Below are 25,742 nucleotides of genomic sequence, written 5' to 3' on the forward strand. Positions count from 1 at the left end.
CTTATTCTAAAAATGATTAATTACATACGTCTATTTAATCTTATTATCTCTACGTACCACAATTTATCTCGCTCATATTTGCAAATGACTAAAATATGAACAAATTATATTTTTCCCCCACAATTTATTTAGCTCATATTGTAAATGATTAAACTATGAAATTATTCCTCTAACCTTATATTGATCAATTTCTTTGACTAATACGAAACATAGCATCCAAAAAATTGTAGCTCAAACATATATAACACATGCATATAAATGAAAATTTCTCCATTGTACCTTATTCTAAAAATCATAATTTACTCCAACTCTAAAGTATAAAACTTAGTATACTAACCATGTATCAAGGAAGAATGAAGTTTCTAACCTAACCTTTAGAATACTTGAATGAGTGAAATCCCCATGAAATGTGTCAAAAATCCGGCAACACCTCCCTTATTTCGCCATGAATAGATGAAGCCCGAGCTGGAGGAAATGTCTCAAGCAGGAGGAACAAGATGCCTAATTTATAGGAGGGAAGTTAGTACTGGTTGGTGGCTTCAACTGGTACTAAAGGTTGACAATTAGTACCGGGTGAAGCCTCCACCGGTACTAAAGGGCCTCAGGCACATTAGTACCGGTTGGTGGCTTCAACCGGTACTAATGGGTGATCTTTAGTAGCGAGTGAAGCCTCCACCCAGGGGGTCACGGGAGCTCCTTGAGAACTAGCCGTTAGATCCGGTACTAATACTGACATTAGTATCGGTATCGGATCAAAAACCAACTGGTACTAAGCATCGGGAAGACTGCTGAGTTTTTCAGTAATGATGGGCCCGGCCGTGGATTCAAAAGGTGGCCTATCTGTCCTTTACGAAAAGTGCTGCTGCTTACTTTTGTCGATCCAAAAAGAAAAGGTGCTGTAGTAGTCACTTGTTTAGGCGATGTTCAATTTCATTCAAAATATTTCAAAGTTGAAGAGAATGATCCTCTAGTTTGAGAGTGGTGGACCAAGACCGGCCTATTGTTCAATCCTGCTGCATGTACCATGAGTAATTATATGTATGCTCTGCTTGCAACACCTGTCTCCCATCTCATTGGGCTCAAGGTTATGTGACCTCTGGGAATGTTCTAGCACACATATATTCTTGCGTTGTCGGTTTGATATGCCTGCCGCCCTGCCCATCAGAATATGATATTGCCCTCAGCTCGGAAAGAACGGGAAAGGGGAAGCATGGATGCATGGCAATCGGCCAGTGGCCGTGGTGGCGTCCTAAAGCTCATCGGGTTCTGCTCTTCTTTGTTTCCATCAACAGGACATTTGTCCATCATATTCCGGTGTCCAGTAGCACTCATGATCTAGTGTAAGGCACGATCTGATTATCAGTCGCTAATGAACGGTTCTACCGACAGTTAGCACTTAGCAGATCGATCGAGTTTGACATGGTACGGGCTTGAAAGCACTCGTCCACCTAAACAGGAGCAGGTAGCCAGAGGTGGATCTCATTGAACGATCGAGATGGTTCTGGAGAAGAAACGACTAGTGTAAAAACTGAGATCACAGGGGCAAATGAAACGGGCTGAGTAGATTAGTGCAGCCGACACAAATTTATACTGTGTATATAAAACCGTGGCTGCACTAATAGTATGCAACTCATGTTCCTTCGCCGAAGATGCTGGAGAAAGGCAGAGAAAACTTTCCGTTAAGTAATATATTGTCCCATCATGCATAATCCGTTGACATATGTTTTGTGTTGCACTACTAAAAGCAACAATAATAATTATTGACTGAAAGAGACAACGGGCTTGCAAATGATAATTTAATCTGCTTCTCTGAAAATGACAGCCAAAAAAAAAGTAGCATTGATATATTATTTCAGAGGAATATCGAATCATCTGTTCTAAAATGCATGTACTTGCGGTGTCAAAGCATCCCATAAACACAGAATTTGTAAAATAATCTAGTACTTTACAGTTCATATTAAAATGCATAATCGAAGGACAGACTGTAAACAATCAGAAAACCATGAAACATATATTGTCTATGAAGCTTGTAGATCTTCTTTGACAGCTTGAAATGCTTCTCTTGCTCCAAAAATCTGCAATTATCTCGCTGACTACAAGTGTGTACATCTCTCACGTTTCATAGTCTACGAAAATTCAGACAGTAGTACAAACATTTGTCTGTTTTAGTTTGTCACTCCTTTGATCAACCAATTCCATTCCCATTCCCATGCAAATATATTCTGTAACTACTTCATTCCCATGCATTTGTCCGATTCTACTGAAGATTAGTACTTTCATGTGTTCTTACACAAGCTAAAATATATTATGCCCATTGTTTGACTAATGTAGTCTATTCCTTCTCACTGGTCATGCATTTGTTCTAGATTAGCGAATGACCAAGCAAGTACAGTCCCAAGAGTAAGAGAGAGGTTTATTATATGAAGGCATATATAGTTGAGCCACACATATCTAACGAGATACTGAAGACAAAGAATGTCTTCATGCTAATAGCCAACACCTCACCACTTGTATGAAAGATTGAAGCCATCATATTTAGAGTTCACGGTACTATAATTAATGGTCACATGATAATTCAACAAATAGTTAGAGTTGTTCAACCAGAATCTACGCGAGTCATGAATTGTGTATATATCCTTTCGATAAAAAGGATGAAGATGTTAGAGCTTTGCTTCATGCAGTACTAAGGAAAATTTTACACTCATGCACCTGTCAATTGTAGTTTCACCTCTCTTCATTGGCAATGTACAGCTTCAGTGTGCTGCTTGGTTTGAGTTTCACGAGTATATATGACAGATCTAGAATATATGTTAGTACTTAGATGCTTGGCCAGCACATCCGATTATGCTTCTTGACTTGACCGTATAAAACCATCTCATGGTACTGGAAAATTTGCAGTAGCAACTTGCTTTAGTAAAACCAGGATGAAAGTAACCAGCAGTGATCTGTTTCTTCATGGCACTATGGAGCTGCAGTGTGCTTCCTTAACCTGATATTCAAAAGAATATGCATCAATGATCTCCTCCACTGAACCTGCAATTAAACATGGTTTTAAGAATAGGGAAGATGTTCTTCTCAAATCAGTATTTGCCACAACTGGAAAATTTATCAAACAAAATCAACAAGGCTGTAATTCTGAAGAATTGGGAAACAAACAAAGTTCAGTTAGCAGGAAACCTATTATGAACCAAGTGACCTTAACTATGGCACATAAGTGCATGCCAGATTACTTCTCATACCTAAAGTAGTTAGTTAGCTATGATTCAACTTGTTAGTGCTCTCACTTGCCGCTGCCACCTTAATTCACTCCATTCTAGAACTGAAAAGACATGGAAAGCATTGTAAGTTTGCACCTCCATATATATGAAAAGCATATAGTATGTTCATATACAGAGAACACACAGGATGAAGCAACACATTTGCTTAGCAAACATATCTGACGAACAAGCACCAAGGAAAAAAATGTGCTTTCGTAGTAATTACCGGTTTACAAAACATAAATGTGTCATAGAAAACAGGCTATATGTTTCACGGGAACGCTTTCTGAATTTGCCATGTTTGCCCAGATGATTTCACTTGCTCTCAAAATTTTGTAACCAGTTCCATATTAAAGGTGGCATTGTGTATGACTCTCTATCATAATGCTCAGAAAATTAAGATTTTAAGCTAGTTTGCACAATCATTAGAATCCATAAGTTATCACTACAGAGGTACAAAAAAAAAAAAAACTGAAACAGACAGTATTGTGATCTGAGGGAGAACGAAGCCCCATCACTATCTGTAATGCCTAACCTGGCACGCATCAATTCCTCCTCAATCTACAGAAGTACAAATGACAGATTTAGCTGATGCCCACTGCAAAGAAACACATCACAAGGATAGAGCTTAAATGGTGCAAGGTGTCAATCCGGAAGAACATGCGTGGATGACCTCGTCGACCGTGAACGAGCCGAGGGTAGGGAGCGGCCCTTGTAGGCGCGGACGTCGGCGTCGAGCACCACGGTGCGGAGGCGACCCCTGCCGTCTTCCGCGGCATGTGGGGCGACGAGGGTGGCGGCCGCCTCCCGCAGCTCCCGCGCCGCCTCGTCTACGGCTGCAGCCTCCGACTAGAGAGTGATGTGATGCGGTGGCGGGGGCGCAAGGCTTGCGGCGGAGGAGAGCGGATGGAGAGAGGAGCAGCAGCTTAGATGGGAAGATTCGTTCGGAAAAGGTCCGTAGAGGAGAGGTCAGGAGAGAGGGTGTGTTGTCAAAGTGTTTCATCGTACAGGGTGTTCCGTGCGAAATATCCAACTAGAGCGCGGGGTTTTAATCGCATGATGTGCTTTGGGTTTGGCGATCTCATCTGGATCGCACACTTCGTGTTTGACGGATGGAATTAGAGGTTCTATACGATTGCACCGGTAAAGTTTGCGCCCAATATTGACCCAGCCGCGACTATGCATGGCATATGCGATGGAAATCGATTTATCGTCTGAAGGATCTCCGCGTGGGACAGTTTGTTTTATTATTTATTACAGCCTAATAGTCATTTCAGGTCTAGTTTCTCTAACTGTTTGGTCCACCAAAAAGTGCAGGATGGAATGCTACAACTAGAATTGAAATGATGTCAGTCTGCAGTAGAAACAGTCTTTTTACGAATAACGAGTACCGTGCCTTACAATATTTTTTTCTTGGACGCTGACACTGGTTGAGCATTTTTTCTGGACATTGGAAGTGACTCATTTTATTTCTTTTTCCATCTAGCCATTTGTCCCGTGTTTTTTGTTTGTTTTGAATATTTTTTTTCTTGGACGCTGACACTAGTTGAGTATTTTTTCTGGACATTGGAAGTGACTCATTTTATTTCTTTTTCCGTCCAGCCATTTGTGCCGTGTTTTTTGTCTTTTTTACTTCCGTTCTCCATTTGCTTCATTTTATTCGGTATGTTTTCTTTCATTCTTTTTTCTTTTTATTATTTTTTTCATATTTTCTTCCATTCTTTTCCCTTTCTCTTATGGAGGATTTTCTTTTTTACTTGTTTCTTTTCTTTGCACGGCAACCTGGCAGGATCCATTTCGCGAGCTCACACAACTCTATTATGACCATTTTTTCTTCTTTTTCTACATTTATTTCCTTTTCCTTTTCAATTCATTTCACTTCTATTTTATTTTTCTATTATCTTTTCCCCTTCTTTCTCTGATTTGTACTTATATGTATTATTCATTCATACATTCCTTTCCACGTAGGACTATGATCATTTTCTATATTTTTCGTTTTCTAAACCAGAAAATGCATGCATATTTTTCTATTTTATTTCTCTTCTTCTTCCTTTAATCTTCCATTTCACTTGCCTTTCCTTACTATCAAATACTTCATTTCAATTTTCATTCTATTTGTTATTCCATTATTTATTTATTTTATTATTTATCCTCTTATTTCATCTTTTTGTGTAGTTTTTGATCTGCCCTTTCTTCCTCTATTAAAATTAATATTTTAATTTCTCATATATTATAATAACATGCTGCTTATACTATTTTTAATCTTGATAAGTGGTTCCTTTTGAGTTTCTACTCTATCATACACCAACTTATTTGGGACCGAAAAGGTTTTGATATTGCACATGTGCATAATGTATGTTTTTCAAGTAAAATTATTGATACATGAGTTAAATTTAATTGTGCGAGTCCGTACAATTTCTCGCTGTGTATAAATTTTACATTTATAAGTTTGTATAATTTATTCCATGTATAATATTTTGTTCCATAAATTCATGCAACGTGTTCTAGTTTTATTTAAATTTATATCATTTGTTCGATGCATATAATTATTTTGTTCGATGACTCGTATAATTTGTTCTGTATATACATATATTTGTTTTGTGAGTTTGCATAACTTGTTCTACGAGTATATATTTTTGTTCTGTGAATTCATATAATTTGTTCGATATGTATAATTATTTTTTTGCTCCGTGGGTTTAGTTTGTTTGTTCGATGCATATAATTGTTTTGTTCGATGACTTGTATAATTTTAACTGTATATACTTATATTTGTTCTGTGAGTTTGCATAACTTGTTCTAGGAGTATATTTTTTAGTTATGTGAATTTATACTATTTGTTCTAGGTGTATAAATACTTGTTCTATGAATTCTACAATTTGTTCGAGGTATATAGATCTTTTGTTTCATGAGAATGCACCAAAAATATTGTTGCAAGGAGGGTTCATGTATAAATACTTGTTCCGTGGGTTCTGCAATTTGTTCAAAGTATATAGATCTTTTGTTTCGTGAGAATGCGCCAAAAATATTGCTGCAAGGAGGGTGTCACTTTTGGGAGTGAGTTCAACCACCACTACACCACTCAATGAGTTGTAATTAGCATGATTTAGGAAAATATTTAAATAATTTCTCCCTGTTATGTCGATAATACTAACTCCTTCTTATATTTTTTATTTTCCTCCTCTGTCCCTCCCATGCTTTACTATGTAATTATTCTTTTTTATTTCTTATTTGTCTTTCTCTTTCCCCTTAAGTCTTGTTTTTATCCTTTATTTATTCTTTTCCTAGACAATCAAATGTTCTGTTCGTGAAGCTCAATCTTTTTGTTCGCATTATACTTTTTTTTCGTCGTGTTTAATTTTTTGTTCGCAGAAAATAGTCATTTATCCGCAGAGTCAGAAATAATTATTCTACCACCAATAATAATTATTTTATTCTGTGAGTTCATAAAATTTGTTCTAGATTTATATATTTGAGAAAAATTTCCAACTTGGTAAAAAGTTAATAAAAATATTTATCCAAATATACTAAGTGGGTCTTGTTTTGAAGATCTTGTTGTAAGAAACTTATTGGTGGAATTAGAATTTAATTTAGATGTAGGGTTCTATAGATTTTTTTAATTCAAACTTTTCTTTGCACGTGGGGTGATATCATCAATTTCGTCCTCTATTGCATTCCAAGCATGCACCGGTTATATTTGTTTTTGAGTTTGTATAATTTATTTTAAGAGTATACATTTTTGTTATTTGAGTTCATATATTTTATTCGATGCGTATGATTATTTTATTCCGTGAGTTTTTAGAATTTGTTCTACATGTATATGTCTCACAGAAAATATACAACCTTGATTAAAAAATATGAATAAAAAAAGTTCATCCAAATATAATCAAGTGGGATCTTATTGTGAAGTTTTTAGTGTCACAAATACAATGGCGCAATCGGAATTTATTTTGATGCTCAGTTTAAGATTTATAATTTTTTTTAAGTTTCAATTGGTTTTGCATGTGGAATGATATCATCAGTTTTATCTATTCTTACATGCATGCACTTACTCAGCGACAATCAACCGTGCTGAAACAGTATAGGACTGCATTGAAGAGCAGTCTAATTAATTGGGCTGACGGGCCAACACGCGGCCCATCGCTAGTGATTTCTACTTCGAGTGCGTTTATTGAGATGATGGTCGCAGATTTGTCGCCTTAGCCGCGCCCTATCTATCCACTCCTACTCCACTCCTACTCCTACCAAACAGGCTCACAGCTACCTACTATACTAGCCTACTAGACTAGGGGTCTTTCCTCTCTGCTGAAAGTAATTCTTCTTGGAGACTGCTAGCTGCGTGGTCAGGAGATGATAAGGTTCAGTTGACTTGCCCTCCTACGACTGGAATTTGTAACATTATGTCATGCTGGTGCCACAAGAAAAGAATAGCTTGATGCCATATGAATACTTGGCCTAGCAGTGAAACCAGCATATCTCATTAGTGTACTACCTAGACCGTTAGGTGTGAGTGGGTGAAGAACTGTAATCCGACATATATTATATTTCCATTTTACAAATAAGCAAACTACCTCTCTGAATCTCTCTGATGCTAACTTGTCCTTTCCTGGGGTGTTAAGTGATGTAAAATAAAATGCATTTTTCCCTAGTGTGCCAACCCTTGGGTGTCAAATAAAATGCACCCTGGGGGCCTTGTTAAGGTTTCTTAACTCTAGTGTGCCTACCTTTGGATGTGTTTTACTCTCCTCGAAAGATCAAAATTTGGCCACTTTATATTTTAGTGTTAATTTAATAATTTCCCCATGACAACTTTACCAATGTTTTATACCTGCGGAAAAATTTCTTAATACTCCCTCTGTCCCAAATTATAATTCATTTTAGCTTTTATAGATACATAACTTTTGCTATGTATCTAGACATACATATATATTTAGATGCGTATCAAAAGCTATATATCTAGAAAAGTCAAAACGAATAGTAATTTGGTACGGAGGGAGTAGCATCATGAGTTTGAAAACTAGGCATATGGTTCTTAATGTAAGGGGCCAAAACAGATGCAGGTCCAATTATGTTCCCATGCACAGCAACTAGTGAAGAATATACACGCGAAAGCAGTTTTGGTGCTCACCAAGTCACCATTGCTACATTAAAGTGTATCTTTTGGAATATTTGCAAAGATGAAAAAGCTCAGGCAATAAAACATGGAATTCTCTTTCTCCTTTCGATGCCTACAAATATCACTCATATAGTTTAAAAAGATTCATGCCATGCCATGCATCATGCTTTCATGAGAATATTCAGAGTTCTACCAAACATGTTGAATGGTACCGACACATGTCCCTTGAACACTAGGCTCTCACATTTTGCCCAAATGTAGTAGAAACTGATTAGTTATTTTTCGGGGTGAAACCTGGACTCAGCAAGTCTTTTGCATAAGCTAGTATAATTCATTTGCCTTTTCAAAAAAAATTATCAAAATTTGAACAACTTGTTAGTAACTTTTCCTTACATTTTCTTAAAAACTATCCATTTTTTAAAGTAGTAATATTATATTCTTTGTTGAATAACAAATATAGAAGACTTTACAATGGCTGCAGACAGAAATAAAATTTGAAAATATACTTCTTGAAATAGCTTAGTAGGTACATGCACGCTATTATTAATACTGCATGAAGAGAGATACCTAACCTCCTTAATTTCAGTCAGAAAGGGAAAACATTGTCAGTATTTAAAGGCTTCATGAATCGGTTCTGATGACATCTTTCCCCTTGGATAGATTTTCTTTCAGAACAAATGGACAGTTTAGCTTTCAGAAAAAATCTATCAAGAAGTGGCAAAACCTGGAATTTTATAAGCTTTATAATTCAATGTCAATTGGCTGGGTTGAAGCTAATACCTGGAGCTAGAAATGTAATGAAATTAAAGCTTATTTCGATCTGAACAGAAGGTGTCTTCATAGATTGTCTTGAAATAGTGTCTTCAGCATCTCCAACTACAGCAACTACTTAACAAAAATAAGATCCAACTTCGTACATGGAAAATAACGCCAGCATTTTTACTTGGTTTGCATTATGTTCTTTTGAATACGTTATCGCCACTCCGCTGCGCGTGGCTTTTCTCAAAGAATACGTGAAAAGAAGATAAGTACCACAAGCGAGACGAATGATTGCCACCTTCAAAATATTGGTTCTGCTGCACACGGCATGTCCAGTTTATGGCAAGGCCTTTCTTTTCTTTTCCTTTTCCTTCCTGCCTTTGGCCGATGTCCCTTTGCCTTTACATCCATGCACAAATAATAAATCTACTGCACACAAAAGAAGATGCTGATAGAATAACTTGGCCACTGGGGAACAAGGGTATTTGGTAGGTACCTCTTCGAAGCCCATACATACTCTACTGGTCGCTGCAGCAGACGGTGTGGTGGCCAGAATAACAGCTACCTAGGCCCGTCGCGTGTCTACACCTGCATCTATCTGCTCAGCTCAACGAATTATATTGCCACGCCCCACCGGCGATCAAAAGCTGCAAAAGGCAAAGAAGCTTCAAGGAGATGGCCAGTGACACCACCCTGTATATCATACTGCTTGTCCCACAAAATATTTGTTTGTCCCAAGAATAAGCTCACATGTTGCTCAAGGCAGCTGGATAGCTACGCGCAAGAAACCCTTGGGCAGGCTACGCCCCCTCTTTCCCTGGCTTATATAAACCCTGCCCTACGTCCCATCAGCATCATTGCAGCAAGCACACAGCACAAATCAAGACCAATTAGTGCTGTAGCTAGTGTGCTTTGGCATCAGCTGCCTGAGCTCGAGAGATGAAGGGTGCAATGGCGGCCTTGGCCTTGGTGCCTCTCGCCGTTGCGGTTCTCTTCTCCTCCCTGCCGTCGTCGGCGGCGTCCCCTGTGCAGTGGGGGAAGCTGGACCCCCACTTCTACGACCACTCGTGCCCGCAGGCGCAGCAGATCGTGGCGTCCATCGTGGGGAAGGCGCACTACCAGGACCCCCGCATGGCCGCCTCCCTCCTCCGCCTCCACTTCCACGACTGCTTCGTCAAGGTACACGAGATCGTGCCGCTGCGCGCGTCGCTTGTCTTGTCTGATGAACATTCCTTCTGCCGGCCGGTGCTTTATCGAGCTTGACGATGAGTTGACGATGTATCCATCAGGGCTGCGACGCGTCGCTCCTGCTTGACAGCAGCGGGTCGATCGTGAGCGAGAAGCGGTCCAACCCCAACCGGGACTCGGCCAGGGGCTTCGAGGTCATCGACGAGATCAAGGCCGCCCTCGAGGCTGCCTGCCCCGGCACCGTCTCCTGCGCCGACATCCTCGCCCTCAGCGCCCGCGACTCCACCGTCATGGTACGTCACGTGCAGAGCGCGGCACCTCAGCAATCTTTCAACCATTTCTCGCGCATCAGCTCCTTTGTGTTTCTTTCTCTGTTGCGCTTGCGCTATGCATATTCCCAATTTCTTATGTGTTTATCATGGCGATCCAATCAGGAAAATATATGCACGCAGCACGCATCGCATAAGATGCCTAGAGATTGGCATGCCTAGATGACAAGACCTTAAACGCTTTATTAAACTCTATTATGTGTGAAACTAAAGGACATGCCTTTTTTTGTGGAGTATTAATGCACAATTTATTCCAAAGACGTTTTGAGAAAACAAAAAAAATGAACTTAAAGATTGGCATGTCAAGCGAAAAGAGTTGTTAATTACCTGCAGCTGTCCACATAGCTACATGAACAAATTAGTTACATGCGTGCAATAATACTCTATTATTGTATACCCCTATCTAGTTTTTCTCCCATAGTTTCATTATTGACCCACTGTAGTAGTGTCGGTGAGCATACACGAGCGAGTGTGATTTCCATGGCCTATGTACCACAAGGCACATGCAAAACCCGGCCGCTCGCTGTTTCTCCGCCGGGCCCCCTGCACAATGATGTGTCCTCTCCAGTCTTCACTCTCACCCTATCCAGGACAGTACAAAATCTACATTGCTGATTCCTTGTGCCACACCGTAAAGAAGAGACAAAGTTCATGTGGGGGGCACGGCACCGTGCTCGGTAAAGCAGCGCCAAAGTGCATGTAGTTTCAAAGCCTCATGGCATCTCATGTCTGCCATGGGATAAAGACAGGGTAAACTAAAAGGGCCTCTCTAGCTACCATGCCATCTCTACTTTTTAGACTTGTCAACACTGTAGTATTAGCTCAAATGATACGCGAATTCTTTTTTACTGCCAATTTTAATTACATTGCGTCCCCGACTGCTTCACTGAAATCACCATCAAGTTAACTGCTGACATTTCTGATCATTGGCTGCACGAAATTGCAGACCGGTGGGCCCGGGTGGATTGTGCCTCTGGGGCGTAGGGACTCACGCGGCGCCAGCGTGCAGGGCTCCAACAACGATATCCCGGCACCCAACAACACCCTCCCCACCATCATCACCAAGTTCAAGCTCCAGGGCCTCGACATCGTCGACCTCGTCGCACTCCTCGGTATGTACACATCGATCACACGTACACACATGAATGTCTGTGTTGAGTGTGCCAACTGATTGAAAGCTGCTAGCTAGTAGATGATGTGTGGATCAGTGGGATAGATGTTGTGTGGCAATACTGGTAGCCACCATGCCACCATCTGTGTTGGCGTTGCTTTTTCCGAAGAGAGTACTGTGCCAACTGATTGAAAGCTAGATGAGCTGGCTAGGCAGCGACAACACTTGGCTGATTGGTCCAAAAAGTCATACCTCGCTGTTGTGGACGGCATCAGCCAGTACACAGTCCATATGTGCATAGTGTCCGGACAAGTACATTGTTGTGGTTGGATGATTTGACGGCATTGCCAGATTTGTTCTTGATGCTAACTGATTGTTACATAACAATATGATCGGTTTGCCGGACTGATTGTTACTACATTGCTGTGTGTAACAATAATAGTACATGACAAGAACTCTTCCTCTGATGATGACATACAGGTAGCCACACCATCGGCGATTCCCGGTGCACGAGCTTCCGGCAGCGTCTGTACAACCAGACGGGCAACGGCCTCCCGGACTTCACACTGGACGCGTCCTACGCAGCGGCGCTGCGCCCGCGCTGCCCCCGCTCCGGCGGCGACCAGAACCTCTTCTTCCTCGACCCCGTCACGCCCTTCAAGTTCGACAACCAGTACTACAAGAACATCCTCGCCAACCGCGGCCTGCTCGCCTCCGACGAGGTCCTCCTCACCGGCAGCTCCGCCACCGCCGACCTCGTCAAGCTCTACGCCGCCAACCAGGACATCTTCTTCCAGCACTTCGCGCAGTCCATGGTCAAGATGGGCAACATCTCGCCGCTCACCGGGGCCGACGGCGAGATCAGGAAGCACTGCAGGAGGGTCAACCACAAATGAACTGATCGCGGTTTGGTTCAGAGACACTTGGGAAATTAAATTGGCCGAGTGCTTCGATTTGCTTATTTCTCCAGCTTTTGATTGCTTGGTTTGTTGATTCAGTGCTCTCATCAGCTTGTTGAGATTTACCATTTGTTCTCTTCAACTGTGTATGTATTTTTCTTGTCCATGTGTTGTTATTTATTCCCTTATGGAAATGTTGTTCTTGCATTGCTAGAGTAATCCATTTCTATTGTAAGTTGGAGGGACATTATTGTTGGTTAAATCAGCTTGCAGCCAAGAAAATTTGGTGAATAAAGTAAATGTTTAGCCATGTACTTTCGAGAGCCCCATAACTTCCTCTGTTTATTTTGTAAGACACATATGTGTATCCATTGGGTCATACCAGCACAAATTAATTGGGCATTTGTACTACCAAATTCGGTAACCAATAAATTTCATGCTACCAAATTGTTTAGTTATAGGTATATTTTTAGGAAAGTAATTTGCAATTTTTTGTGATCCCTAACGAAGTTTCTAGAAAGCCCATCAACACTTTTCTTGGCCTAACACGGCCCATACTCTAAATTGGCACGCCCCACAAAAGAAATACTTGCGGCCCATTAAAACAAGGGAACATCGACATCACAAACCTTCCTATTACGATGGCAAGTTCGCATCCTCAAGTTTACTTCTCTGTCCTCTGATTGTTCTTCATTTCCTGATCTTGAATGCTTTGAGTTGCTTATTGTCTCGGTCTCTCGGACCAGCTAAACGAGCATCCTCGCAAATCCAGTAAATAATTGAGAATAGTTATGTCTTCAATATGGCACCTCAACTAAATTTGCCAATATTCTAAGCTTTATCTCACACAAGCTACCCAACTGTCTAAATTTGAGATTCTTATAAGGCGTCGCAATTCTCGGTTCAGGTGCACTCTGTGGTTGTGCTAGGGTACCAAACACACTACGCCACGAAGCATTTGTGCCAGCGGCTAGAACAGGTTTGTGCTAGCGGGTATCACACCTATCAGTAACCTTGAGCTAGCACAAATACCGTCTGTGCTGGCGGGTGCTTGCCTGCCAGCACAGACCACTCTGTGCTGGCAGGCAACATTAGCCACCCGCCACACAGATGGTTTCTGTGCTGGTGGGTGCTTATGCCGCCCCTCTAGGAATATGTATTTTCCTATTCAATATATTATTTCCTGTGAGTTATTTATAATTTTTATTTCCCGCCAGTTTTTAGCCATAAAATTAAAATATGTATCTTCAACCAGATAACAATAAACTTGAATAATAAATAATTCACATTATTCAAAACTGCATCATACATAATATATAATTCACATATTAAAAATCTAACATTTGGAATAGAGCTATTCTTTGCCACGCTAATATTAAAACTACTACGCCCATCTATGAAGATTTGTGCACTCATCCGCCATCTTTATCAAATAATGCTCCATCCTCATGACAAATATCGCATCGGATGAACCTCGCCATATCCGTGCAAATATTGTCGATTTGTTTGTCTTCTATCTTGCTATAGTTACTGTTGATGGTAGGCATCTGCAGGTATACAGTAAATGAAGATTAGGATGTATTACCATTAGGAATTGAGGTTAGCACATGGCAGTGTATAAGAGACTTACGTATTCAAGGTTCATCCAGTACCTCCCATTATTTCTGATGAACTCGCACACGTAATATCCGTATAGCATAGAGCTGGGAGGTTGCTTGTGGCACTGCCATCAAATAGAAAAATGATGAGTTGTTATTAATGATAAGTGTACATTATATGAAAAAAATCAAGTTTTTATGTTCTTACGAATTGATGATATATTATTTACATAGCTTTCGTCCTTTTTGGATTGTGGTCCCCGCCTTTTAGTATTAAAGCTTGTACGTACTTTGACGATGATATATTATTTACATAGCTTTCATCCTTTTTTTTATTGTGGTCCCCACCTTTTAGTAGGTAAAGCTTGTACGCACTTTAAAGATAAGAGTTAGTAATACAATTTAGGTGCATAGAATGTCAACATGCATTTAAGTACTGCCAAGAAATGTCTTACTTTTGTATAATGCCTATGAATTTCTTGTACCTATCTCTACGATAGCTAGCTGAATCGAGGACCATTGCTTCTCCTAGCTTGGGTAAAATAATGATGCAAATCCAGTGGTCCGTGTATTATATTAAAATAATTTATATTATAGACAGCATTAAATAGCACCTAGTGTGTATATATATATATATATATATATATATATATATATATATATAGTAATTAAAACTAGCTTACTCAAAATTGTAAGGAGCCATGATATAATTCTTATCAGCCTTTTTCTTCATTACTCTTGCAATGTATAAAGACACTTTGTGCATTTCATCTTTGTGGGCTTTTAATTTTATAGCATTTTTCTCCGCTTGTGTCTTTGTTGCTTCTATTTGTGCTTTGATCATTTCCGTCATTTTGAGCTTGTGCTCTGGCTCGCTTATTCGTGCTGGGTCAAGTTACGCTACCTTAAACCTGTCGTTCATCAATTCTTCTTCCCTCCATAGCATCCTGCAGAATAGGTCGCTCAGGTACTTGACATATAAAATATATACTTATGTATTTAAAACTCGTGTATGCAGTACATGTGGACTTACAAGCATTATACGGAAATAAGATTCACGTTGAGGTGTTCCACATGCACATCTGTTTGATCACTATTTTGATCTCCACGGTCATAATCATCATCCATCATAACATGATCATTTTCGTTTGCATCATCACCACCCACTTCATCAAAGCCAGTATCGATGTCTATGCGGTTGAAAGTACCTCCTGCCTCACCATGGTAGGACCAAATTATGTATCCATCCACAAAACTTCGCTTTATCAAATACCTCTTGATGACATCAGTATCCTCCCATACAATATTGTTGCTACAGTCAAAACATGGACAACGTATTTGCTTTGTCTTGCAAATACGAGCGTGCTTCTCCGCAGCTTCCACAAACATTGATACCTCTGACATGAAAGTATGCAAATGTCTCCGTATACCATACATCCATGCTCTATGATCCACATTTAACAACCTATGACTACAATTCTATGTTATATTAACTAACTTAATGAGCTTTGGATCATAATTCTATAAACTCAATTAAATTATGGATGTAGTAACTAATAAGTAGGAAGAAATATAATAAAAATCAATTTTATATTACCCTAAATGAAACTCAATTAAACCATGGATGTAATAATTAATAAGAAGCAGGAAAAAAATCAAACTCAATTATATATTAATTCAATTAACTTCATTAATTAAAAATATGGATGTAACAATTAATAAGTAGGAAAAATATAATCAAACTCAATTCTATATTACATTAAAATGACAAACATAGCATTGTAATGGTTATAATATGACCATAGAATTTTATTTAAAAAATAATCCATCTCTAGTTATTTTCTCTCTCTTCACTCCTCTCTCTTCTAGGTCTAGATCTAGATATAGATGATAACCTGATGAAGCTAGAAATGATTGATAGAAGTTGAAAAAGAAGGTTGGAATGGGACAAACTCACCTTATATAGCCACCTTCTCCAAAGAAAAATCAAGTGCAAAACCTTCCCCCTTAGATTTGGTGTTTTTGAAGCTTTCCCGAGCTCCTATCGGGCAAGCTCCAAATGGAAGGTTAGCTGGGGAAGAAGCTACCCGCGGCCTTATCTGGGCAAGGTCTGTGCTGGCGCCAGCACAGATGGGGTGCATTGTGCTGGCGGGTGCTTAGGTCGCCCGCCAGCACAATGGCATCTGTACTGGGGTGCTCCCCCGCCGGCCCAAGGAAGCTTTGTGCTGACGGGTGCCAATCACGCCTGCTAGCACGCTAAATTCCATGTGCCAGCATAAATCAAATCTGGCGTAGCGGCACGTGCAAAGATACCATCAGAAAGCAAATCTTAAGTCATCCCATTGCTATTATCAGTGAAAATGAAACTCATAAGAGATGGCCACCTTGTTAAACCTTGGAAAAGCAACCTGCTCGCACTCGTATATATTGCTCCAAGAAGATCCCCATGGAAGTGTCAAACAAACTCATGCATGGTGCATATGAGTAATAAGAAAACCATCAATCAGACAGGAACTAAGTAAAGCATGCAGGGGCAAATCTTCACCTTTTTATTTCATTGATCCATCACTCTGTTACAATCCATCTACCTCAAGCGAGGCAACTGGAAAGGGAGCTACATATGTATGTACTAGTACATATTCTTATCGATCATTATCAGAGAGAAGACGGAGAGACTCGCTCGCTCGCCGCATCAGCCAACAATTGGTTGGTCCTCAAGGCTTGAGACCACATTCTTCCAAGATCATCTTGAGACATTCGAGGTTACGCACCTTGAGGCACTCTGAAACGGCAATCTGGCCATAGTGGTTGGCGTACTCCTTGAGCAGGGCCCTAGGGACATCACGGATGTACCTCCCAATCCTTCACAAGAAGGAAGTCCTCCTCCTCCTCCCTTGGTTGAGCGGGAAGACCGTGCCGCCTGGGCCTGAGTGCTCACCACCAGCAGCAGAACCACCAGGGCCTTCATAGCCGCAAGCTTGGATGCCATTGCTTCCCCTTCCCCTCCTTCTAGTGGACACGCTCTGATGGTGGGTAGATGCACATCTGACTTTGGTGGATGGGGTTTAAATAGCGAAGAGACACCAAGAGGGAGAGCTAGCTGCTAGATTGCTCGTGCTCCTACCTACAGCATGGATACTGACATATGGTTTGGCAAGTAGTTATTAGGGGTGGCTGACGAGCCAGCTCAGCTCGTGGTGGCTCGTTAGATAACGAGCTAGCACGGCTCAGCTCGTTAAGGTTGACAAGCTAGAAATCGAGATTGGCTCAATTCGTTTGAAAGTTCGAGCCGACTCATTTGGCTCACGAGCCTAGCATTATTGAACATTAATGTTATGACCAAACATGATATTAACCAATATATGATAATTTAAGTATGCTAAAAATATTTAAAAGTTTAATTTATGATGATATTACGGAAATAAAGATTATAAGTCAATAGATTGGGATAATATAGATGTTTGGAGACTCAAAATAAAGTACTAGATTTGACTTACAAGTTGAACAACAAGTTTATTTTGTTAAAAATAATTTTGGTATTTTCATCTTTATCGAGCCTAATGAGCTAAATGAACATTTCGCGAGCAGTTCATGAGCTGACTCGTTATGAAAATGAGCTGAAATTTCTTATTGAGACTTGGCTCGGTTCGTTTAAAGGTCGAGCCGAGCTGAACCGAGCCAAACCTATGAACGAGGTGAGTCAGCTCACGAGCCTTGAGTTGCTCTGCCAGCCCTAGCAGTGTTATCTTGGTAAGCAATTATGACGACTATCTTTAACTTGTCCTGCTTAACCAATAGACTAGCCAATACTTGTTGACCCTCTTGCATCAACATTATTAGTCCCCCCAAAAGGATAATAATTTGGAAATCCATTTGCCAATAATTTACAAATAATAATGACCCCAAATAAGAAACTAAAACAAAGAGAATTGAACGATGAGCCAAAAATTATAAAATGATTAAAGGAGACGGTTTCTGCATATGCATTGCTCTTGCCTGCATTGAATCTTCAGAAACAAAGGCCAATCATTTCTATCATAGATCCACAGTGGTAACATATATAGGAAGGGGTTTATTTACTGGATCTTCTATTTCCTTTCCTGAGCGAGTTTGAATAGCTTTAGCTGACTCTGGATTCTTCAGTTGTCCCGACAATTTTCCTTCATTACTTGTAAAATTCCCAGTGTAACTTGAGTTTCCAGCATCTTCATCATGTTCATCACTTGGTGGTTCGAACTTTCGACCACTGTTACCTTGCTATCAATATTTTCAAAATTCTTGTCCATAGCCTTAAAGTTAGTGATAGTGTCTTTGTTGATCTTGCTTTGGTCCTCCATGAACTCGTTCAGCTAAATGCGTAGAGGCATTGTGTTCTAGATGGATGAGCTTGCATTGAATTGAGGTCTATTTTGTCCATACCGATAATTGAATGGTGGAAAGCACTCTCCCTTCTTCATGTAGTCTAGCAACTTTGCTTCCTATGGACAGTTCTTCCTGACATGGCCATAGTCGCCACACTCCTCACATGTTGATCTTGCTTCTGCTACCTTCAGGTCTATAGCATGAGCTTCGTTTATCTCTATCTTCTCCAGTCTCCTCATCAACGAGTCGATTTCCCCTTCGAGTAGTTGATCATTCCCCACTTGCAACACACCTTGACCAGGCGCCAGATGATGCCCATGCATCGTTGTTTGCAACTTTCTTGAATAACTTGAAGGCCTGAGTTGGGGTGAGGTCAATAATTAATCCTCCAGCCAATGCATTGATTATTACCCTTGATGCTGGTGTTAGCCCTTGATAAAACTTCTGGACTAAATCCTTCCTCGGGAATTTATGATGTGGAACTACACGGACATAGTCATTAAAGCATTGATAGGCTTCAACAATAGTTTCAGAAGCATATTGAGCAAAAGCAGCTATCTTGCTCCTCAGATTCTAAGTCTTGGCGGTGAATAATATTCTGTTATAAAAGCCTTCATCAACTCATCCCAATTTTAAATTGTTGTTGTAGGTAGATCATAAAACCATTGAAGCGCTCTTCCAAGTAGAGAGTAGGGAAACAACCTTGTCCTTAGTTGATTCTAGTTAACTCCATGCACGTCGAAGGTGTTGCATAATTGCATGAACGCTTGAAGATGAAGATTAGCGTCCTCCTTGCTAGTGAAAGGTGAACTCTGCACCATCCTTAGTGTTGAAGTTTGGATCGTGAATGGTTGCCCAATGCCACCCAACTCATGGATAGGTAAGTCAATGATGTTTGGGATGCACAGCTCCCCGATAGTACGCTTTGGCTCAGGTTGATCTCCTATTGCAGGTGCTTCAGGTACAACTGGCGCAACTGGCGCCCTCCTGGAGTTGCTAGTGGTGTCGACTTTGGAGTATATGATGATGTTCCCAATACTTTCAATTCTTCCTTGATAGCTGAAGCTTCGATCTCCAGCTTCCTTGCTTTTGCTAATCGTATTCTTTGCCTGTAAAGTTTTTCTGGATCATCCACAAATTTTTTTGGTTTGTTGGAGAGGTAGTCGTTCATGTCCTATTAGCGTTAGTGAAAGCAAAACACATATATACAAGAACCAGATTGAACTTTTGATTGATCTTCAATAACTTTCCAAATCTCCTCTTGATCTTCTTTGATTCCTCTTTGATCCCGAAGTCATCCTTACCATAACTTCATAAACTTAGCCCTTAAGTCATCTCGGAGGATTGCTTACCAAAGATGGGCGTCAGGGGGTGCTAGAGGACCCTAGGCCGATCGGCTTGGGCTCCTCTGGGCCGATTGGCCTAAGCACTTCCTAGGCCCGTTGGCCTTCGTCTTCGTTTGGTTCGATGCTCGTTCAGTGCTTTATCCAAAATTATGCTTTTAGGTCCGATTCCCTGCAATTACAGAATATCCTCCAAAATATGTTGCACATGTGAAAATGATCAGTTTATTAGGTGTGATCATTAATTTAGGTATTAAATTCATATCATTATTGAAGATAAATAGTGGTAAAAGTGTGTCAATAATGAGCGTCAGTAGAGGCCTTGTCGGTGGGCGCAGATGCCATTGATGCCTACTACAAAGAATGCACCAAGTACAAGAAGGAAGACCCCGTGCGCTTCGCAGTGTGAGGAGGCTTATGGCTTTGAAAGGGATGTGAGGAGGGGCTACAACATGACCAAGAAGTGCAATGAATTCTACCAGACCAAAAAGGATGTCGTTCAAATCAAGGCGTGCATGGAGCCCTGCAAAATCATCGACGACGCCACCAAGGTGTCCCTTGTCGTTGGTGCTTGCTATACAAAATGTGTCATGAATGTGAAGGACCCCACCGTGTTCGGCAAGAGCAAGGAGGCATGTGCTTGTCCGCATCAAGGAATGCAACGTGCTTGTCCGCATCAAGGAATGCAACAAGCGTTGCACCTAGAAGCTTGGGGCGGACATTGCTCAGGTCAACAAGTGCAAAAAGTCATGTGCCCCTACCAAACAGTAGACCTAATCAAGAATTACACCAACACCCCATGTCGTTGACGTAGTATATAGAGTCACTCATTACCACCATTCCGCGTGCCAATGCGTGATCGACCACCTAAAGTCATTGCATTTGTTAATTTCCCTACAAATAATGTGGTTTACTTTCATACATATATTTTGTAAAAATGTATCCATTTTGTTGTTTATTATTGAATAAGATAAAATGCATTGTGGCCTTTTATTTTAACTATTCTCCGCATTCATATATGTTAATATATGTTACCTATCTATCTATCTATCTATCTATCTATCTATCTATATCTATATGGATGGAAAATTCTGAAAAGAAAACACTACAAGAAATGTGCCGATCTATGATGAAAATTTTATGACACATTTGTTCTCGTCATAGATCTATGACGTTTCTGGCTGAAAATGTCATAAAATTTCACATCCGAGCAAATTTATTAACAAAGTTATGGAACAACATAAAAGTTGCCACTGTAGCCAAGAAGAAATGGACACTCGCTGTTACATGGTGGTTTTGTGATGATATAAGGTCCGCGAAAACGTCATAAACCAACCAGAATCCCACATGTAAGGTTAAGCTGATAAATAGAGCGGTAAAATAAAATGAAGAACGTGCTCCTTCCGTGGGTCGAACCTGTTATCCATCGAATAGGAAGTCTTCACCACGACTGGATCCCACATGTAAAATAAGTTTCAGGTGAGTATGGTAGTTGGTGGTAGAGAAGCCCGTGCTGCAGCCAAAAAATAGTTTGTCTGCTGCCACGTTTCCACGATAGGGAAAAAGAAGAACAGAGAGAAGGCGGCCAGGTTGGAGCACTCCGGCGGAGATCTGCACCTCCCCGCGGCAGCTAGGTCCAATGGCAGCACAAATCTTGTGCTTCCTGCTGAGGCGCGTCAATCTGGTCAGTAATTTGAGTTGAATTCGCCAAAATTTCATTTCGCATTAAAGTCTTTCAATCTAGTCAATAATTTTGAGTTGAATTCACCAAAATTTCCCAGATGGATAGATATTGGATACACGATTGTCGACTATTTACCCCCGAGCATGAGAAAGGGGTCAATGATTTCATGAAATTTGTGAAGAATAGATACTCTAACGATGAACAAATACTATGCCCATATCATTGATGCCTGATTCAATCTAGATGTACTGTAGAAGGGGTGAACAGCCACTTACTTAGAACTGGTATGACAAGCACCTACACTAGGTGGATCCATCATGGAGAAACATTCGAGGATAGGTTTAGGAAAATGCAAATCTGCAGGATAATGGGGTTTAGGAAAATGCAATTCTGCAGGATGATGAGGTTGAGGAAAATCTTCTCTCCTATCTAAAGGCTAGGTAGTACTATGTTATTCGCTCCCCGATTGTTCTCCCTCCGCCGTCCACATACGTACCTTGTTTTCTTGACCTACCTTGCGAAACCCCCATCCTCCCTCACCCCAGCACCCCAGACTCGTAAAATGCAACAGTGCTGGCACTCGATCAATCCCTGTCAGCGCTCAACCCCAATACTGGCCAATGCTCCTCCGCTCCATCACTAGCCACTACTGAAAAATTGAGCATTGGTCCTTGACCTTAATACCAGTTCATTTTTGACCCAATACTAATGTGAGCATTAATACCGGGTCTAACGGCTAGTTCCCCAGGAGACCCCTGTGACCCCCTTTAGTATCAGTTGGGGGCTCCAACCACTACTAATGGTCACCCATTAATACCGGGTGGAGCCTCCACTTGGTATTAATGTGCCTGAGGGCCTTTAGTACCGGGTGGAGGTGGAGCCTCCACCCGGTACTAATGTGCAACCTCCATTTTCAGTCGAGGTTGACCCTAGCATCTGGTTAGCCAAAGAGGATGCTCCATACTTATGTCGCACTCACAACCAAGGGACGTTCGTCAAGAGGAGGGTTATTAACATTCCATTCGATGATATTGTGTGATGTATTAGAATCATTATACTGTATTTTATGGTCAAGTGACAAATTAATGTAATAACGCATTGTAATGATATGTAATGTATTGTGGTCATGTGACAAAGTTTTTTGGTAAAGTGATAAAGTAATGTAATAACGTTCTATGGTGTTATTAAACAAGAACTAATTTTCGCATGGTTAAAACATTAATTATTTTGATTTTTTTAGCACCATTAAAAATTAAATAATAAATTTAGATACAATTAAACAAGTAAATGACTAAGTCATGGTAAACATGTTAATAACACTACGGGCACTATTTTTCTAGATTTTTGCATGGTCAAAGTATTATGATAATTTATAACCTATTACTAACTTACTATTACTAATTTTACTATGTTTGATATTTAACTGCATCTAATATTTTTATTGTGTAGATCTAATCAACATCAATATAACAAACTTTTTTTTTGCAATTTTATGAACGTTATTTGATTTACTATGCAATAAATAAATATAATACCAATTTTAAAGGAAAGGAAATAAAATATTTGTCTTGACGGGAAATGAAATAGTGGGCTACAACCCCTTTGGTACTGGGTGGTAGGTACACCTGGTACAAAGGGGTCACTTTCGTTTCGCGCACGGCTCGCCCCCTACTAAAGGGGTGGCCTTTAGTACCGGTGGTAATCACCACCCGGTACTAAAGGGCACTATTACCGGGTGGTGGTGAGGTCCGGTACTTGGCGCGCGGGGGGGGGGGTATAAAAACTCCATCCCCTTTCTCCCCAACACTTAGCAGCGATCGTCGTCCATCTCATTGGATCCTCCGCCACAGCCCCTCCTCCACGTCAGGCTCCCCTCGTCGCTGCCGTCCCCGACCTGGCCACCAGCATGTAACAACTCTACTTTAATTAGGTGTAGTTAAACTTAAGGAAGTCATTAGTCACTAAGAAGAGGAAGTGAAATGTCCAAATTGCCCCTAAAAAGCTTTTTTTGAGTTAAATAGGGAACTTGAGATTTTATATACAAACTTGAAATTTTGTCATAATAGAAGTTGTAAAAATTTTAATTTCAAACAACTTTTATGAATAGTACTTTAGCTAATTTGGAGTGAGAGAAATTCAAAAATAAGAATCAAATCAGGAGTACATCAAAATCCTACAAATGACCTAAGTCTTGGAATTCTTGTTTTTCCTCAACTTTGCAACCTGTTATCTCACAATTCTATATCTGAACTCGAGTCAGACCCCTAATAGAAGTTGTAGTGCTGCAAGTGTGTTACAACTTTGTTATACTGACCCAAGTCTAATTCACAACAAAACCTATTCAAAAGCTTGGTCAAAATCACTCAAAACAGTCAAACCAGCACAAATGCATTTCTGCACTAAGTCCAGAAGAACATCCAGAGCGTGCATCTTGGCAAGCCCGTTCCTCCTAAAAGTTGAACTGAACTCGAGAAAAGTCCCTAATATAAGTTGAAGTACTAAGATCAAAGAAAAATTCCTTCAATAACACCCTTGCCTAATTCAAATCCTAAACCCCTCAAAAGTTGCATCGAAACCGGCCAAAATTCCTGAAAATCAGCCAAATTGCTGAAACGCCTAAGTCCCACCAACTTTGGAGCCTCGTAACTTCAAATCTGTTTCGTTTCTGAGAAAACTCTTTTTGTAAAATTTTGAGCTGGACATTATGGCTACATGTTTTACTTTTGGAGTTTCACGAGTTCTTTTGAAAAGGTTTGAGCAAAAGGCCCCCAAACCTGACCCTTTTGGTCTGCCCCGAGGCACACCCTGCTCCAGCGCGCGCCTAGAACGCTCCTGGCATGTTCGCCCGTGCACCGCCCACCTCATGGCTCTCGCTCATCAGCAAGCTCGCCGATGGCCAATCGACGGCCACGATGGGACAACTCGCTCACCTAGACGCCCAATGACCGCGTGACCCTATCCTCCCCCTGCCCGTGCATCTCTTTCACCCAATGCCGCGCCGGGCCTCTGCCGCTTCCCTCCGCCATGCCATGGCTGCATGTTGGCCGAGATCTGCCTCCCCAATCCACCACTCAATGGTGACAGGATGACGCCTGGCTTGCCCAATCGCTCCGCCAGACAAAGAAGATCTCGAACACCTCCTATCTCTCCCGTCAAATCGCCGGAAGATCTTCGCACGTGTCTGCACCTTCCCTCTGCCAGTGAGCGCCACCGGCCAATGGCGCCACCCTGTTCTTCTCCGCCGCTCACCTCCAACCACGTCCGCCACCAACATTGGCTCCACCCTCGCCCTCCGCACCTCCCCAGCCCTATAAAAGGAGACGACGTGCCACTTGCGCAGCTCCCCGCACCCGCAAAGCTCTGCTGCCTCCTCTGCGCTAAGCGCCGACGCACCACCCCTCCATGGAGCCCCCTGGTCTGCGCCACCCCACGCCTCGCCACCTCCACCACCAGCTCCGCCACCACCACACGCTCCTACCCGAGCAACTTGTTGCCCTCCTGAAGCCCCGTCGTCGCCGGGACTCCGCCGCTGAGCCGCTCCCTATCCCCAAGCCGTTCTGCCTCCGCCGAGCTTCCTCCAACACCCCAACTGCTGCCAATCGCTTCTCGGTGAGCTCCCATGCCTCCCCCGCCTATTCTTGCCCTCGATTAACCCTGGGACCCGCCGGAATCGAGCCTAGCTCGCCGCCGGCCGCCACAAGGACCTCCTTGTGTCTCCCACCTTTTTTCAGGGGCTTTAGCGCAAAAACTAGGGACCCCCTGCGCAATTAAACCATAGCTGTAAGGCTTAGATTGTAAGTTTGTGTCGGTTAATTGATTTAATTTGGTAGAAAATAGATTAAACTTTGTAAATGCACCATAAATCGTAGAAAAACCAGAAAAATACCAAACCACTTTTGTTGGACTCAGTAAACTATCTAGTTTCATATAAAAATAATCTTGCACATGTTACTATTAGAAGTATTGTTTTATGTTTTATTCCTTGTCTAGGCCATTTAAATCATAGTAAATCAAAGAAAAATGATAAAAAGGTAAATCCAACTCTCAGGTGTATGTTTTAGAGAGTAGGAACTTAGAAAAATGGTTAGGAGTCTAGCAT

General features: G+C 41.2%; 1 protein-coding gene, 1 long non-coding RNA gene and 1 other non-coding gene across 6 annotated transcripts; 2 read left to right on the top strand and 1 right to left on the bottom strand.

The window, feature by feature from the left end:
- Nucleotides 1-2,508: 2,508 nt before the first annotated feature.
- Nucleotides 2,509-4,366, bottom strand: LOC117859354 (uncharacterized). 4 transcript variants are annotated; one of them, XR_004641156.2, is made up of 4 exons: nucleotides 3,931-4,273; nucleotides 3,793-3,818; nucleotides 3,240-3,319; nucleotides 2,509-3,033 (listed from the first exon to the last, which is right to left on the bottom strand). It is a non-coding gene; the product is annotated as an uncharacterized lncRNA (long non-coding RNA). The 4 variants fall into 4 exon arrangements; XR_011898116.1 differs by having other exon boundaries at nucleotides 2,509-3,319; nucleotides 3,931-4,366; XR_004641154.2 differs by having other exon boundaries at nucleotides 3,793-3,931.
- A 5,416-nt stretch (nucleotides 4,367-9,782) lies between these two features.
- LOC117859327 (peroxidase 72) lies at nucleotides 9,783-12,970 on the top strand. The gene is made up of 4 exons (XM_034742559.2): nucleotides 9,783-10,308; nucleotides 10,419-10,610; nucleotides 11,593-11,758; nucleotides 12,238-12,970. Exons 1-4 carry the CDS (start codon nucleotides 10,069-10,071, stop codon nucleotides 12,651-12,653), a joined length of 1,014 nt encoding a protein of 337 aa, XP_034598450.1. The 5' UTR covers nucleotides 9,783-10,068; the 3' UTR covers nucleotides 12,654-12,970.
- A 6,112-nt stretch (nucleotides 12,971-19,082) lies between these two features.
- LOC117859372 (small nucleolar RNA R71) lies at nucleotides 19,083-19,189 on the top strand. Its single transcript, XR_004641170.1, has one exon. It is a non-coding gene; the product is annotated as a small nucleolar RNA R71 (small nucleolar RNA).
- The last annotated feature ends 6,553 nt before the right edge of the window (nucleotides 19,190-25,742 follow it).

The sequence above is a fragment of the Setaria viridis genome, chromosome 5, assembly GCF_005286985.2.
Source record: "Setaria viridis chromosome 5, Setaria_viridis_v4.0, whole genome shotgun sequence".
NCBI lineage: Eukaryota > Viridiplantae > Streptophyta > Magnoliopsida > Poales > Poaceae > Setaria > Setaria viridis.